At 44.8% G+C, this 14134-nt stretch overlaps 1 protein-coding gene across 12 annotated transcripts in view; it reads left to right on the top strand.

Moving 5' to 3' along the window:
* The window catches only part of PMEPA1 (prostate transmembrane protein, androgen induced 1), a 282083-nt gene that overhangs the window by 44331 nt on the left and 223618 nt on the right, over positions 1 to 14134 (top strand). For all 12 annotated transcript variants that reach the window (XR_015060363.1, XM_085889548.1, XM_085889546.1 and 9 more), the window contains 5 exons: positions 6589 to 6749; positions 6908 to 7132; positions 8294 to 8419; positions 8561 to 8686; positions 9216 to 9279. Coding sequence is in view for 11 of the 12 variants with exons in the window: in XM_085889548.1 (XP_085745674.1) it covers positions 6589 to 6749; positions 6908 to 7132; positions 8294 to 8419; positions 8561 to 8686; positions 9216 to 9279 (702 nt within the window). In the remaining variant the exon portion in view is untranslated. The remainder of the gene's footprint in view (positions 1 to 6588; positions 6750 to 6907; positions 7133 to 8293; positions 8420 to 8560; positions 8687 to 9215; positions 9280 to 14134) is intronic.

The following is a 14134-nucleotide window of genomic DNA, read 5'->3' as shown; positions in this document are numbered from 1 at the left end:
TGTTCTGCCTTCCATGTCTGTTAACACCTATTTTTGTTTTCTTCTCTTGGAACCATAAGCATCAATGGGATGGTATCTTATTGGACTATTAAATATGTAGCTTGTGAGACTTAAATATGTAGATTCTTCATTCTGCAGGAAGAATCGTCGACATAGATTTCTGTCCACTTTTGAAGGAGCACGAGTTAGGGACATTGAAGGAAGGGTAAATAACATCGTATCGGGTCATGGTAGGAAAATGTTGGTTCATGGTACACCGAGAAGCGAATGATGTAGGGAAAGTTTACTCGGAGGTATTGAAAAATATGAACAGGATATTGGGTAAGTGGCTGAAGGAAAAGGGTTGTGTGGTTATGTTTTCTGGGATTTTCCCAGGATTAGGAAATTATATGAAATTATGAGCAGAGCGATAGATGCCAATGAATGGCTGGAAGAATGGTGTGGGGAGGAAGGTTTTACGTTTAATAAGCAGTGGGAATCATTTCAGGGAGAAAAGGAGTGTTTCTAGAATGATGGCCGCACGTTAAATAGAAAGGGGGCAGCAAGATTTGCAGTGGGAATTAAGGAATTAATTCAGGCTTTTTTTTAGGTCAATGGAGGGTGGGGAAGCTATTAAGGAAGGAACTGTTGATTTAATTGTGATGAGTAAGGCCAGGCAAGAAAATAGAATTTCAGGAAGGGAAAAGTTGAACATTTTCGAAAACAATGGCAGGAGTTTAAATAATAAGATGGAATATCTTGAGGCCAAAGTAGACAGCGAGCAGTACAATACATATAGTTGCAGTAAAGTGAGACATGGTTTAATGAGAAGAGTAACTGGAGGACAGGATTAGAAGGCTACAAGGTGTATCGGTGTGATCGGAAGGAGAGAATCGGAGGACGAGTAGCAATCTTGGTAAAGGACAGCATTGCATCAAAAGAAAGGGGTGACATTACAGAGGGAATTAATGTGGAGGATTCTGTGGAGGTCGAGATTACAAATTGTAAAAACAGTAAGATACTGGTCGGATGCTTTTTCGGGCTCCGAGTGTGAAGGAAGAGGAGGAAGGAGGAGTACATGAAGAATTCAAAAATGCATGTGGTATGGGAAGAGTACTGATTATGGGGAGTTTTAACTTGCCAGGGATAGATTGGGTCCAGCAACAGGGAAAGGGCAGAGCAGATGAGGATTTCCTAGATTTAGTCCAGGATTGTTTTTAACCCAGTTTCTGGATAAACCCACGAGGGGGGTGCAGTGTTGGACCTCCTTTTGAGTAACGATCCCAAAATGGTGGAGGAAGTGGAGGTCGGGGAGCATTTAGGATCAAATGAGCATAACATTGTGTGTGCAAAGATTCTGTTAAGGGTTAGAGTTCAGGATAGTTGAGTAAGGCTATTAGATTTCAGGAAGGCAAACCTTGAGGGTATGAGGAGAGAGTTGGGTGATGTAGATTTGGAGATCCTAACAATAGAACAATCAGCATCAGAGAAATGGGAAACCTTCAAAGAGCAAATGTGTGAAGTGCAGAGTTGGTACATTCCAATGAGGTGTTAAAACTAGAAGCAGAAAGAGACCAGGGTGGTTGAGTGGTGAGATGAGGAACACTATTAAGGAGAAGCAGAAGTCATTATTAGGTATAAAATAACAGGACTGGAGTTAGATTTTTTTTTTTTTTTTTTTTTTTTTTTTTTGTATACCTTGGTCGAGGCTCGTATGAGAGCTAACACACAACTCACAGCAAGGAGGCATGAGACAAGAGGGGTGGGAGTGGAAGGGACAAAACAGTGGGGAATAGACACATTAGGTGAACTGTGGAAGGGAGAGGGATGGGGATGGGACGGGGAACATGGCGAAGAGAAGATGGACATTTCAGGGACTTTCAGGAAGGAAAGCAGGAGAAATGAAGGAAGTGGGCTTGGGTGGATTATCGGGGGTAGAAAAGATCGAGGATTTGGATGGGGGAAGATAAGAGGTGGTGGTGAACAGCTGTTTTGAAAGCCTGGAGGGAAGAATGGGAAAGAATAGAGTGAGGAAGTTTATTCCAAAGGCGGGAAAAAAGAGGAATGAAAGAGTGAAGATGAGCAGTGATTCGTGATTTTGGTAGTTTTACCAGAAGGGGGTTGTTGGCGGACCTTGAGCGCCCTGTGGAAATGTGGTGGGGACAAATCGCAGAGAGAGCAGGGGGGGCAAGGCTGGAGAGGAGTTGGTAGAAGACAGAAAGACCACCGACCAACCTGCGGTGATTGAGTGAGAGGCCCAAAGACTCAGCTTCATTGCGGGAGATGCCGATGATCTTAAATGCCCTGGTTTCGACAGCGTGAAGCCGAGAAAGGTGGGAGGCAGGAGCACCAGCCCAGAGGGGAGAGCAGTACTCCATCAGGCTACGGACAAAAGCTTTGTAAGTGGTCAGGAGCTCAAGAGGGCCGAGGAAGGACTTAGCACGACGGAGGATTCCCAGTCGGCGACTGGCTTTTGAGGCGAGGTTGGAAATGTGACTTTCCCAGGAAAGGTCATGGCAGATAGTGAGACCTAGAAGCTTGAAAGAAAAGACTTCTTCCAGAGGATTGTTGAGAAAGTGGATGGGGGGGTTTTGTAAACGGTCCTTTCGAAGAGACATAGTGAGAGTGTGAGATTTGTCCGGATTGAAAGACATGTTCCACGTGTTGGACCAGTTTGTGATTTTATCCAGATCTGCAGTGAGTGAAGAAGCTGCTGCTTGCCAGTCTGAGGGATGACAGATGGTACGGCAGAGAGTGGAGTCGTCGGCAAAGAGAAATAGAGGATTTTCCAGAGAGTCCGAGAGATCATTGATGAAAACCAGAAAAAGAACAGGGCCCAGAACGCTACCTTGAGGAACTCCAGCCTGCACAGGAAGAGGGGATGAAAGAACTCCATTTAGGGCCACACGTTGACTGCGACAGGAGAGGAAGTCTGCGAGCCATGAGTGGAGATGGCCTTGAATACCATGGGAAGAGAGTTTGGTGAGTAGGGCAGGGTGCCAGACTGTGTCAAAAGCACGTGATATGTCCAGGGATACGGCTCGGATTTCCTGTCTGGCATTGAGGACCTCCATCCATTGATGGGAGAGCAGAAGCAGCATATCCAGGGTAGAGTGACCTGGTCTGAAACCAAATTGATGATTGGAAATCAAGCCATTGGAGAAGAGGAAGGATTTCATATCTGAGGCGATGATGGATTCCATCACCTTGCTGATGATTGGGAGAAGGCTGATTGGTCTGTAGTTACAGGGATCTGTTTTTGCACCTTTTTTATGCAGGGCAGTGATGTTAGCAGATGGCAGATGACCTTGAGCAAATGAGAGGGTGAATAGAACAGAGAGTGGGTGAGCAAGAGCAGAAGAGCAGGCTTTGAGGACACGTGGGCTGATGCCGTCTGGACCGGTTGCAGAATCTGACTCGAGGTTTGAAAGCAAGCTCTCCACCTTGTCAGGAGAAAAGGATACAGAGTCCAGGGACAGTTGGGTGCGACTGGGTAAAGTGGGTAGAGATAGTGATGGGTTTAGGACACAAGATTTAGCTGCAAACACCGAGTTTAGACATTCAGCTTTATCACGTGTGGAATCAGCAGTGCGGCCATTTGAGGTAAGGGAGGGGATGGAGGGGGAACATACACCAGAAACAGATTTGATTAAACGCCACCAGGATTTTGAGGAGGGAGAGAGGTTTGAGAGTTCAGACTTGAGATGAGAAAGATGTTGTTTTCTGGCTCTCCTGAGGGGAGACACACACTTGTTCCGAGCTTTGTGGAAAGAACTGAGATTGCCCTCAGTTGGGTTTGCTTTCCATGAGGCAAAGGCAAGTTGTTTCAGGACAACTGCCTCACCACAAGCTTCAGTAAACCAAGGGCGGGAGGAAGGGTAAGACAACTGAACACGAGAGGGGATAAATCTGTGCATGAGGGAGAGCAAGTTTCTTTGAAAGAATTCCCAGGATGAGTTGATGTTTGAGAAAGTAGTGATAGGAGACCAGTCTGTCAGTTTGATGGCTGCTCGGAGACCCTGCCTGTCGGCTTGAGTGAAATGCCAGACTCGACGGCGGTGAGGTGGTTCTCTGATAACAGCCAGAGAGATGTCCACTTTGACAAGGACGTGGTCAGAAGAACCTATTGGAGCGAAGGAAGAGCAGCAGATATTGTCAGGGAAATTTGTCAAAATCAGATCCAGAAGAGATGGAGTACCATTGGTTGAGATCCGGGTCGGGAAGTTGACCGATTGAGTCAGTCCCAATGAGTCGCAGAAAGCTTTTGCTGAGGTGCCATGGCAGGTGAGAGAGGTACCCACACCGAGCCAACTGGCGTGATGACAATTGAAGTCACCACATAAGAGAAAGAGAGAGTTTGGATGAGAAGATAGAAGATGGTCCATGTTTTCGGATAGTGAGGTGTAGATGGAGTCATCACTGTTCGGTGGACGGTACAGTACACATATAAACATGAGGTGGGAGTGGAGGGGAAGCCGAAGCCAGAGGTATTCCTGGGGGTGTGGGGGAGTGAGAGCAGTGCATGGAGAGTGAGGAATAGAGTCTTTGATGAAGAGAGCAACACCTCCACCAGGACGAGGCTCAGGTCTGTCATACCGTAAGAGGGAGTAGCCAGGGAGAGATACTTGGGAGTCAGACACGTCTTGGGAGAGGAAAGTTTCTGTTAGGCAGATAATGTCTGGTTTGTCAGTGGCAACCTGTATGGAAAGATCTGAAAGGTTTGAGCGAAGGCCCCGGATATTTGAGGTCCACACTTTTAATGAAGAGGAAGGGGAGGAGGCTTTGGGTGCACGAGGTGGAGGGGAGGGGGAGGGTAGGACAAGGGAGGAGGGGGGCAGGTAAGGAGGGTTGCGGAAGGAGTGTGGGGTATTGCAGGATAGTGAGGGGAGGGGGCCGAATGAGGAGGAGAAAAGGCTCTGTGGTGCTGGGGGAGAGGGGGACAAGAGACAAGGAAGAAGGCAGTTGAGGATTTGAGGAGGTGGAGTGAAGAGATGGAGGTGAGAGGGCAGTGGAGGGAGGCAGGTTGGTGGATGAGAGGGGGGCAACTTTGAGAAGGAAGAGTGAGGGGGATGAAAGGTGGGAGAAAGGTGAGGGGGGATTTTTGAGAGAGGTGAGAGGGGGCTTGGAGGGAGAAGAGTGGGATGGTTGCTTTGAGAGTGAGAGTGAGGGGTGAGGGGGTGAGTTGGTACTGAAGTTGGAAAAAAAGAATGTTTGATGGAAAGCGAACATCCATGGCAAACTGTGGTTTTTAAAAGTTTTAGGTCAGAGATGCGATTTAACACAATTGTTGATGGATGCAATGAAGGCGAATTCAGAGCATGGAGAGAAGAAGCGCTGTAATAGTTGGATTTTTTAGGCAAGGAATGAAGGAGAGGTCGAAATGAGAGCAGTCTGTTAAAATAGCAGAAGAGTAGTGCATTGTGAAACAGTAAAGAGTACCACATGTGTGAGAGAGGAAGATGAAGCATTATAAGATCGTTTTTGTAGTTAAAAATAATGTATGAGAGAGTTCAACAGATTAGGTCAGGAAGTGTAAAAAAAAAAAAAAATCGAGGAAGAAGACGAGGAGGAAGTTAAGAGGAAGAAGAAGAAGCAGAATCGGGAGAAGGCGAGCGTGTTGTTGTTGTGATTGTGCATAAAGGTGATTTATTTCACTTTCGGAGTGAACAGAGGCAAGTTAAGAAAATAACTCGGCAAGCCAAAATGGAGTACGAGAAGGACATGGCTAAGAATATTAAACATAATCGCAAAGCATTCTTTCAATATATGAGGGGAAAAGAACAGGTTAGGACCAGTGTGGGCCCATTGAGGAATAACACCTGGAGAGTGGTTCGTGATGAAAGTGAGATGGCAGGTTTATTAAACAGGTATTTTGCTTCAACTTTTACATAAGAACAGTCAGGAGAATTGCCAATAGCTGAGAGTATCCATCAGTGATGCTGACCTTTTACCATTTGACGAAATTATTAATTAGTCTTCTCCATATTCTAAAAATAAAGCTTTGTTGAAAATTTGATGACAGAACCTCAAATGGTAAAAACGTTACGGCCCGGACAGACGCACAGAAGTGATTGTAAAACCCCGTCTTCCGCTGCGTGGGGGACGGGCTAACTAGAACTTGCCTGTGTTGTACAACATGGTCCTGTTCCTCATATCACATATGGCTCTTAATATGGGATGCTTCATTGCACACAAAACACATTCGAACAGCAAGCAGCCTAACCTTTTGAACGAGCCATCTTCCATATCCGTGTAATGAAAGCAGCATTTCGGGTTTATTTCTGCTCTCTCTTGTTCTGCATTCTTGTTTCATTGCTCGTGTTCTCTCCAACGCTTTTCAAAACATTCCATTGTTATTGCGAGATGTAGACGCTGTTTTTGAACAGTTTGCTTGAACTCATTGGGTGGAGAAATCTGCATAAGGTTGTGTTGAAAGTAAAAACAAAGCGGGTTGCATCGATCTTTCTCCAAACGGTCAAATTTCCAGAAACGTCCTTTAATTCTTAATGAGAAGGATTATGGAGGACAACTACTCGCAAGAAGACTGCTGCGTTTTTTTTTTTTTTTTTTCTGCTGCTCGGTCATACCAACCTGTTCCCTTCTCTGCAGGCCCTTCAATCGAGTGCCATGTGATTGTTCCTTCCGAGTATGCTCTTCCTGAATCTTGCTGCGTGGGCATCGCTGCCCAGGGATCTCTGAGTATGCGCAATCCCACTGAAAGCTGGCTTGACGTCTCGCTCCGTCTGCTGTCCGTTTCAATCGATGGAAAGGTGATTTGTATACATAAGTGCTTTCCACCCGTCTTGTCTTTGCCTTTTGATTGTGTCATCATCATAACTGCCAAATACCATTAAGATGAATATTTGGTTTCTTTAGCTGGAGTGGAGGTTCTGTCTTTTTCATAACCTTTGTCGAACTTCAACTGAAGGTGGAAGAAAAGGCCCAGCCTTGTTTGATTTTCAACGATCGCGTGATAGTGGCTCCTCATACCACACGAGAGGCACCGCTGATGTTTGTGCCGCACCGCTCGGGCTCATATCGCTGTGAACTCTCTGCTATGCCATCACCTGCCAGGCAGCCCAATTTTGTATTTTTTAACCCACGCATGGCTCACGTGATCGTTACAGCTGTGGCTGAGGACCCTCATGTCAAGGTTAGTGCAACATACAATGATCTGCACCATTTTATGCATTTTAAGTTTGTCTACATTCCATAAATACATTAGTGTTGTCGCAAATCAAAGCAATAGGGATTTGGATGAATGCACCAAAACTTGTGCGTAGGATGACAATGATGGGATCTGTTGTGAATTTGCAGTGGAAGCTGACTTCAGTCTGTGCAAAAGGTGTATTTCTTAAATCTATTCATGTTAACCTTCCTTAATATCTCTCTTGCATATGGCAGGCTTGGAGTAACAATTATAAATCCAGTTTGAGGTTGGTTCTCTGGTCTAATGCTCTTTCGGAGAGGATGCTTGTATCGGCAATGTCATTCTCAAAGTTGCACGGAGGACCAAATGTTGTCATGTGATCCGTACTTTGATCAGGGTTGCCGCAGTCACATGTTGCAGAACTCCAAATATACCACTTGTGCATCAAGTGTCTGCAGCCACCATGCCCCTTTCGGATCCGATTTAAGGGCCTTCCATGTTTTCCGATGCGAGTCAAAACTGGGTGGCTTCACTTTGAGTCAGAAATTGGATGCTTGTTGTGGAGGGGGACTTCATTCCACGTTTTCCTCCAGGCTATTACACTGTCGTGTCATGCAAGAGCTTGGCCGCGTGTCCAAAAAGGTTTTCGGGAAACCAGACAGCAAGTTGGTAGATTTTATTTGGGTCTCGATGGATGAGCAGATCCGAGTTGTGTTTATGTGGATGACCTCTCTATATGCAGTTACATCACGGCGATTGTTTGTGGGATGGGCAATATTGACCAGCACTGGTAACGATTGAATCGGTGTAGATGTCAGGGTTCAATCGGTGGAATTCAACTGGACATCCATATGTTTAGAACGAGTTCTTGCAGCCCAGACATGTGTGCAATACTTTTTGGTTGAGTACACCAATGCCATAGCCCAAGTGCAAAGTACCGCTGTGTTGGCCCCCCAATCCTTAACAACTTATTTGAGGCAAACATCGCTGTCCCCAATCCATTGGAGCAAAGCACATCAAGTGGAACTGGGTGTGATTAAAATAATAATAATAATTTAAAGACAAATGTGTACCACTGTACCCTGCCTGACTTTATCTTCTGCTGCTCGGTCATCTGTCCTGTTTGAATGTGGAATTTCTTTATTTGTGGTATTCGGCTGTCAGTTGATGGCAATGCAGGGTGAGGCAGTAGACTTTGGTGATGTGATGAGAGCATGTGTGAAGGCACTTCCTGTTCGTGTGATCAGCTGGAACCGGTGCACCATACCTGTCCGTTTGTTCATTTCTGCGGTGAGTCGTCTCTCAACACCACTCTTTACATTTGACGTTTCCACTCTCTTCTCCAGCACTCATACTTGACTTGCCCTCAGCCTCCAACCCCCACATGCACGTTTTTAATCTACCTTCACCTTCATCACAACCACCACGCAGACCGCAGATACCCGACGTTGCTTCATGCTCTGTAGGACACCACCTGGACCTGATCTCTCGGTTGATGCTTCCTTCCTTTCTGCTCCCTCGATCTTGAGCATTGTTCTGAATGGAGCCACTGACCTGGTGAGAGTATTTCTTTTTGGGCAATTTTAATCTCCCTCACACATTCTACCTTGCCTCTTCAAAGTTACACATTTCAACTGTTTTTTTTTTTCTTTCTTCTTCTTTCTTTCTTTCTTCAATCCCCACTGGCAGGTCTGACATTGACCCTAATTACTGTTTACTGAAGTTTATTGTCCTTGCCAATACCATCTGTTCAAGAATGGGCACTTTCTTTGGCATAATATTTGGACATCTCAACACCTCTGACTGTCACATGGCCTTGAGCACACCATGTGACATAAATGAATACCTGATATAGTATGTAAATACCAATCCAGTATCGAAGTGTGTCCCCTTGTGCAAGTAGTTTGATGTCACACTTCCAATTCGTTGCAAGTTAGTGTCTTGATGAGCCCACTCTTGGTTATCATTGCTGTCATCTGTGATTGCCCCTTTAGCAGGTCTTTCCCCCTCCTCTCACCATTGCTTTGTTTTAACCTACTTTAAAAGAGGATATTGCAAGTCACCCACAGTTTTTGTTGTTGTCTAGGCACCTGAATCAACCACTGTTTGGGTCGTGTTTGGCACGCCACTGTGCCCAGTTCAGACATCTGGTGAGGCCCACTTTTGTAACTCAGTCTTTCTAATTCTTATAATGATGCTTTGAGTTAAAAAAAAATTCACGTGGTTTCAGAAATTCAAATGCATACCTTTACTTTCCGTGTTAGGCTAAGTAAAATAAATTATTAGTTTCTCATCTGGGATTTTCAAAAAAAAAAGCCTCTTACTATTTTATGTTTTCCAGATTTTTAAAAAATATTTTTTCCAAGATTGCCACCGCATCTGAAATAACCATAGTGCATGATCCCAACACACTGTTTTGTGAGATTCACAACTGTATTAACCAGAGGGACAAAAACATGTTCAAAGTACATGAGGGCTCTGTTTAATTATTTTCTTATTTCTTTTATCTACTTAAGGTTGCTCATGTTTAAAACCTCATTATCGAGAGCAGCATTTGTACCATGGAGGTCTTTGAAAAATAATCCCTTCTGAATAGTTTGTGTTTGATTGGAACATGAAAATGACATCGCATGACTACAATCACATTTACAAGAGCAAGTTAGCTCCCAAGTTAGTCAGTTCAACACAGCCATCCCGGTTACACCACTCAAGGCCGAGGCCTGCACGAGATCTCGTGCAGGCCATGAGAAAGCTATCAATCGGCATCGTACTTCTGCAACACACGCATCCAAAATTGTGTACGCATTGCACGACTACCCTGCACAAAAACTTCTGAAACAAAGACATGTAGGTATAGGTCTCGGAGGACATTGGGACCATACTCTGTGCAGAGCGTTGGTACTGCTTAAGCAGTCTCCTTGGCTATTGGGCACAATCCTGGACGGGTCGCCAATCCAACATAGTATACCAGCATGATGTAGTATACCAGCCAATCCAACTGTCATCCTCGGAAGGATGACAGGCCGAATTAACCCCACCTGATATTAATTCAACAGCTGAGCGGGATTTGAACTCAGGACCCTTGGATCTAAAGCCCGCCACCCTAACCATGAAGCCAACACCAGGCATATAGGTCTAGATCTAATTTAAACAAAACAATTGATGGTCATATACCCAATACGTCAACATCTACCGCAGCAGTGGCATTGTCTGCTGTGCCACGCACTTGTACTGAACCGGTACGAGATGTATTCGGACATGCACTACTGGCCTGATTGTACGGTGTTCCATCGAACACCGTACAAGCGTACCATGGCTTCACTAACTTTCTGCCAGCCTTCCAGATTCATACACAAATGAGGACCATTTTAAGACCGAGGTGTACTTTACTTCGTCACTAGCTCAATTAAAGCTACCGAGAAAGTTTTGTTCTTGAGATCGATATAAACACGTGCGCTATCGTTAGTGCTCGCCAGCTAGCTAATTTAACTGTACATGTACATGTCTTGAAAATCGCATTTGCTGAGTGTGGTGCAGTGTGAGTAAAAGCGTACTTAAACAATGCGTGAGCGCTCGGCCTACGGGGTCCACAAAATAATTATTGTTCTGGGTTCCAGACTCCTGCAACAAAAAAAGATAAAATAATAAAAACTGGCCAATTTTTTTGTGAATTTGATAGAGGAGAGGAGATAAAACAACCCACCAACATATGGCCTCCAAAAAGGAAGCGCATGGGGATGAATGAATCTGTATTTATTTATTTATTTATTTATTTATTTATTTCAGATCTGGAGAGAAAATAGTAAATATCAAAAAAAGGACGTGGCTGTCAAAAGGAAGTGTTCAAGGACGAGAAACTAATAATTTATTTTACTTGGCCCGATTCATTTTTGTTGATTTTGCTTTATTTGGAAAAGACTTCCTTGATTGAAACAAAAACTTAAAAAAAAACTTACTTCATGGAGCACCTTACATCACAATGTCTTGACAAGCAAGGACATGGGTGGACCTGTGAGCAGCAAATTTGATTGGTTGAGATGACAGAAAATGCCTTAATATTTTGTCCAAGTACTGCTCAAAGGAAGGTTTTTGAAAGGGCAAACAAGGCGACTTGTGTTCTCCAGTGTTCAAGTATATAATTCAAATGAAATAAAAGTTTTACAGGTTGTAGAAAATATTTTTTACAAGTTTACCGCCGTTCATGCAGCGTCTTCTACACCACCTTATTGAATACATTACATTAGTTCTCTTTGCCTGTTGTTTGTGTCCTTTGTAACATCCTTAAAAACAGCAAGTTTCCTGTTTGGAATGATTTTCAATTCTGTTTTACTGCCAGACAGGCAGATAGACAAAAAATTAATCTCACTCCTCTCTGCGCATGTGCGATCGGGATGAATTCAGAGCCAATGTACTGCTAAACTTCATGTTCACTTTCCGATTCCTGTTCTGATTCGTGTTCAAAATATAACATTCAATTGAAATTAAGTTGTTCCTCAATCATAAACTGACATTTGTTGATGGACAGACAGATGTGAACCAATTGCTTAACCCCACTTTTCGCTTCACACGCACGGGGTAATAAAAATGTTTTAATGTTAAGTCAAGCTTGTGTCCAGCAATCGGGGGAGAATATTAGATAGCAATTGGTGACCTTCGTGAAAGATTGGAGTGAAGGTGTTTTGGAGGACAGTCTCACCAGGGAGGCAATTCATTAGATGAGAGAAAAAGGGAGACAAATGATTGGAATGCATCAACAAGGTCGACGCAAAGCGGGTAATAAGGAATGGTTTTTGTGGAATAGGAATGCGTGGAAGGACATCAGAAAATGGTGCATCGTCTAGGGATAGAAACCAGGCATGGTGGACGGAGGTAGCGAAGGCAATTGGTGAAAAGGAGGTTTGGAAAAGGAGAGACAATCAAGGATAGAGACTATCAAGGATAGAGGGAGGCAACTGCATGTGGGGTTGCAGCATCTGTATGAGCAGAAGAAGAAAGCAGCAAGGAGAGCTGTGGATAAGATGAATGATATGGAAGAATAGGTGTACAAGTTGGAAGAGGATGGTGGGAGGAAGATGGAATAAATTGGCTCGTGACATGGATGAGGATGGTAAGGATATGAAGGGGGTGGGGGCGATTATTAAGGATGGTGGCGGGAGACTAGTGGCAGAGAGGGGGACAGTATTGAAAGTGTGAGAAGGAAATTTCAAGGAGCCGTTGAACCAGGAAGGAAGCAACGGTGAGCTGGAGCTTATCGTGTTATGTAGAGGGGAAAGTTGATTTGGTGGAGATCACAGAGGAAGTGTGGACGGCATTGAAGAGGATGAAGAAGGGAAGAGCGCCAGGCATTGATGAGGTGTGAACAGAAATTGTGATTGCATTGGGAGAAGTCAGAGTCATTTGGAAGAAGAGGCTGTTTGAATATATGTATGAGAGAGGGTTCAATTTCGGAGGAGTGGGGGACAGGGTTAATTGTGCCCATATGGAAGGGGAAGGGCGATGTTGAATGTCCGGATAAGTACAGGGGCATTACGCTCCTTCGTCGTGTCATGCAGGTGTTGGAGAGGATTCTGGACGGGAGGATAAGGAAAAGAGTGTGGAAATGGAGATCGGAGAAGAGCAGCAGGGGTTTCTAAAGGGTAGGGGATGGCGGATGGGATGTTCGTGCTCAGGCAGCTGGTGGAGAAGAGGTTGGAGGTGCAAGGTGAAATGGATTTGGAATTTATGAACCTGGAGAAGGCCTATGGCACTGTCCCAAGATAGATGGTGGTGGTGACACTGAAATGGGTGGGAGTGCTGGAAGCAGAAGTTACAGCTTGAACTTCTGTTTGAGGCAGAGAAGCGCTCTCAGCCCTCTCATGTACATCATGGTGATCGTGATGGAGCTGGTAAGCAGGAAGGTGAACTTGCGGGGTAGTATGGGGAGGATGATGTATGTGGACGATCCAGTTGTTGTGGAGAGTGGATGGAGATGCAGGAAGTACTGGGAGTGCAAGGAGGCATTTGAGAAACATGGGCAGAATATGAGTTTGTAGAAGACTGAGGTGATGTGGGTTGGTCAGCAGAAAAAAATAAATGAATATCAGGTTAGAGGGGAATATCAGACAGGGAAATAGGTTTGAATATCTGGGAAAAATGGTGCCCGGGGAAGGTGAGTCCGAAGCAGAGGAGGATTCATGTGGGTGTGAATGCATGGTGGGTGGAGGCAGTAATGACAGACAGAAAGATATCAAGAAAATTGAAAGGGCAGGTTCTGATGATATGTGGAACGCCAGCCTACCTTTACGGCCTGGAGACGGTGGCACTGCAAGCTGAAGGCTTGCGAGAACATTTGGGTCAGAAGGATTGTGGTAGTGAAGAGGGTGGATGGAAGGAGGATGCATGAATAAGGAAGGAGATTGGTATGCAGATGAGCTTAACAGGGAGATTGATGAAATTGACTGGATACTTGGTGCGGATGGGGGAAGAGAGAATGGCAAAGAGAGCACATAGGTTGAGTGAGCAAGGTAGGAGGAAAAGAGGTAAACCGTGGTTGAGATGGGGGGGATTGTAATTGTGGTCAAGACAGGGCAGAAGCTTGGTGCCATTGGACCTCACACCTTTTATAGGGAAGAGGAGGAGAAGAATAAAATTTCTGAATGGTTGTGTGTGGCCTGTTTTTGCTGGGATGGGGTTTAGGACAAAAATGGCAGGAGAGCAAGACTGAAGAAAACTAAGTCGACCAACCTGTCGCCAACAAGTGACGGGAAAACAACCCCAGCCTTTGGTTGAGAGATTTTAAAGATCTGACATTTCAAAACGTGTTGCAAGGAAACTGGGATAATTTGGCCTCAGATGTTTTGCTCTTCCGAAGATTTTAATCGGTGCCTGTTTGTGTGTATATTTGTTTTGTTTGTTTATCCTCCTCAAACCATGATTCATAAGGCTGCCGAGACATTTTTATTGGCTAGGCGATGTAATCCTGAATGGGTCACCACTTCGACTCAGAATACTCAACTGTGTGTACAG

This window comes from Eptatretus burgeri, chromosome 7 (genome assembly GCF_056783735.1).
Source record: "Eptatretus burgeri isolate ZD-2024b chromosome 7, Ebu_testis_v1, whole genome shotgun sequence".
NCBI classification, from domain to species: Eukaryota; Metazoa; Chordata; class Myxini; order Myxiniformes; family Myxinidae; genus Eptatretus; species Eptatretus burgeri.
Note: the sequence above shows the minus strand (reverse complement) of the source record. Positions and strands in the feature narration are given on the sequence as shown.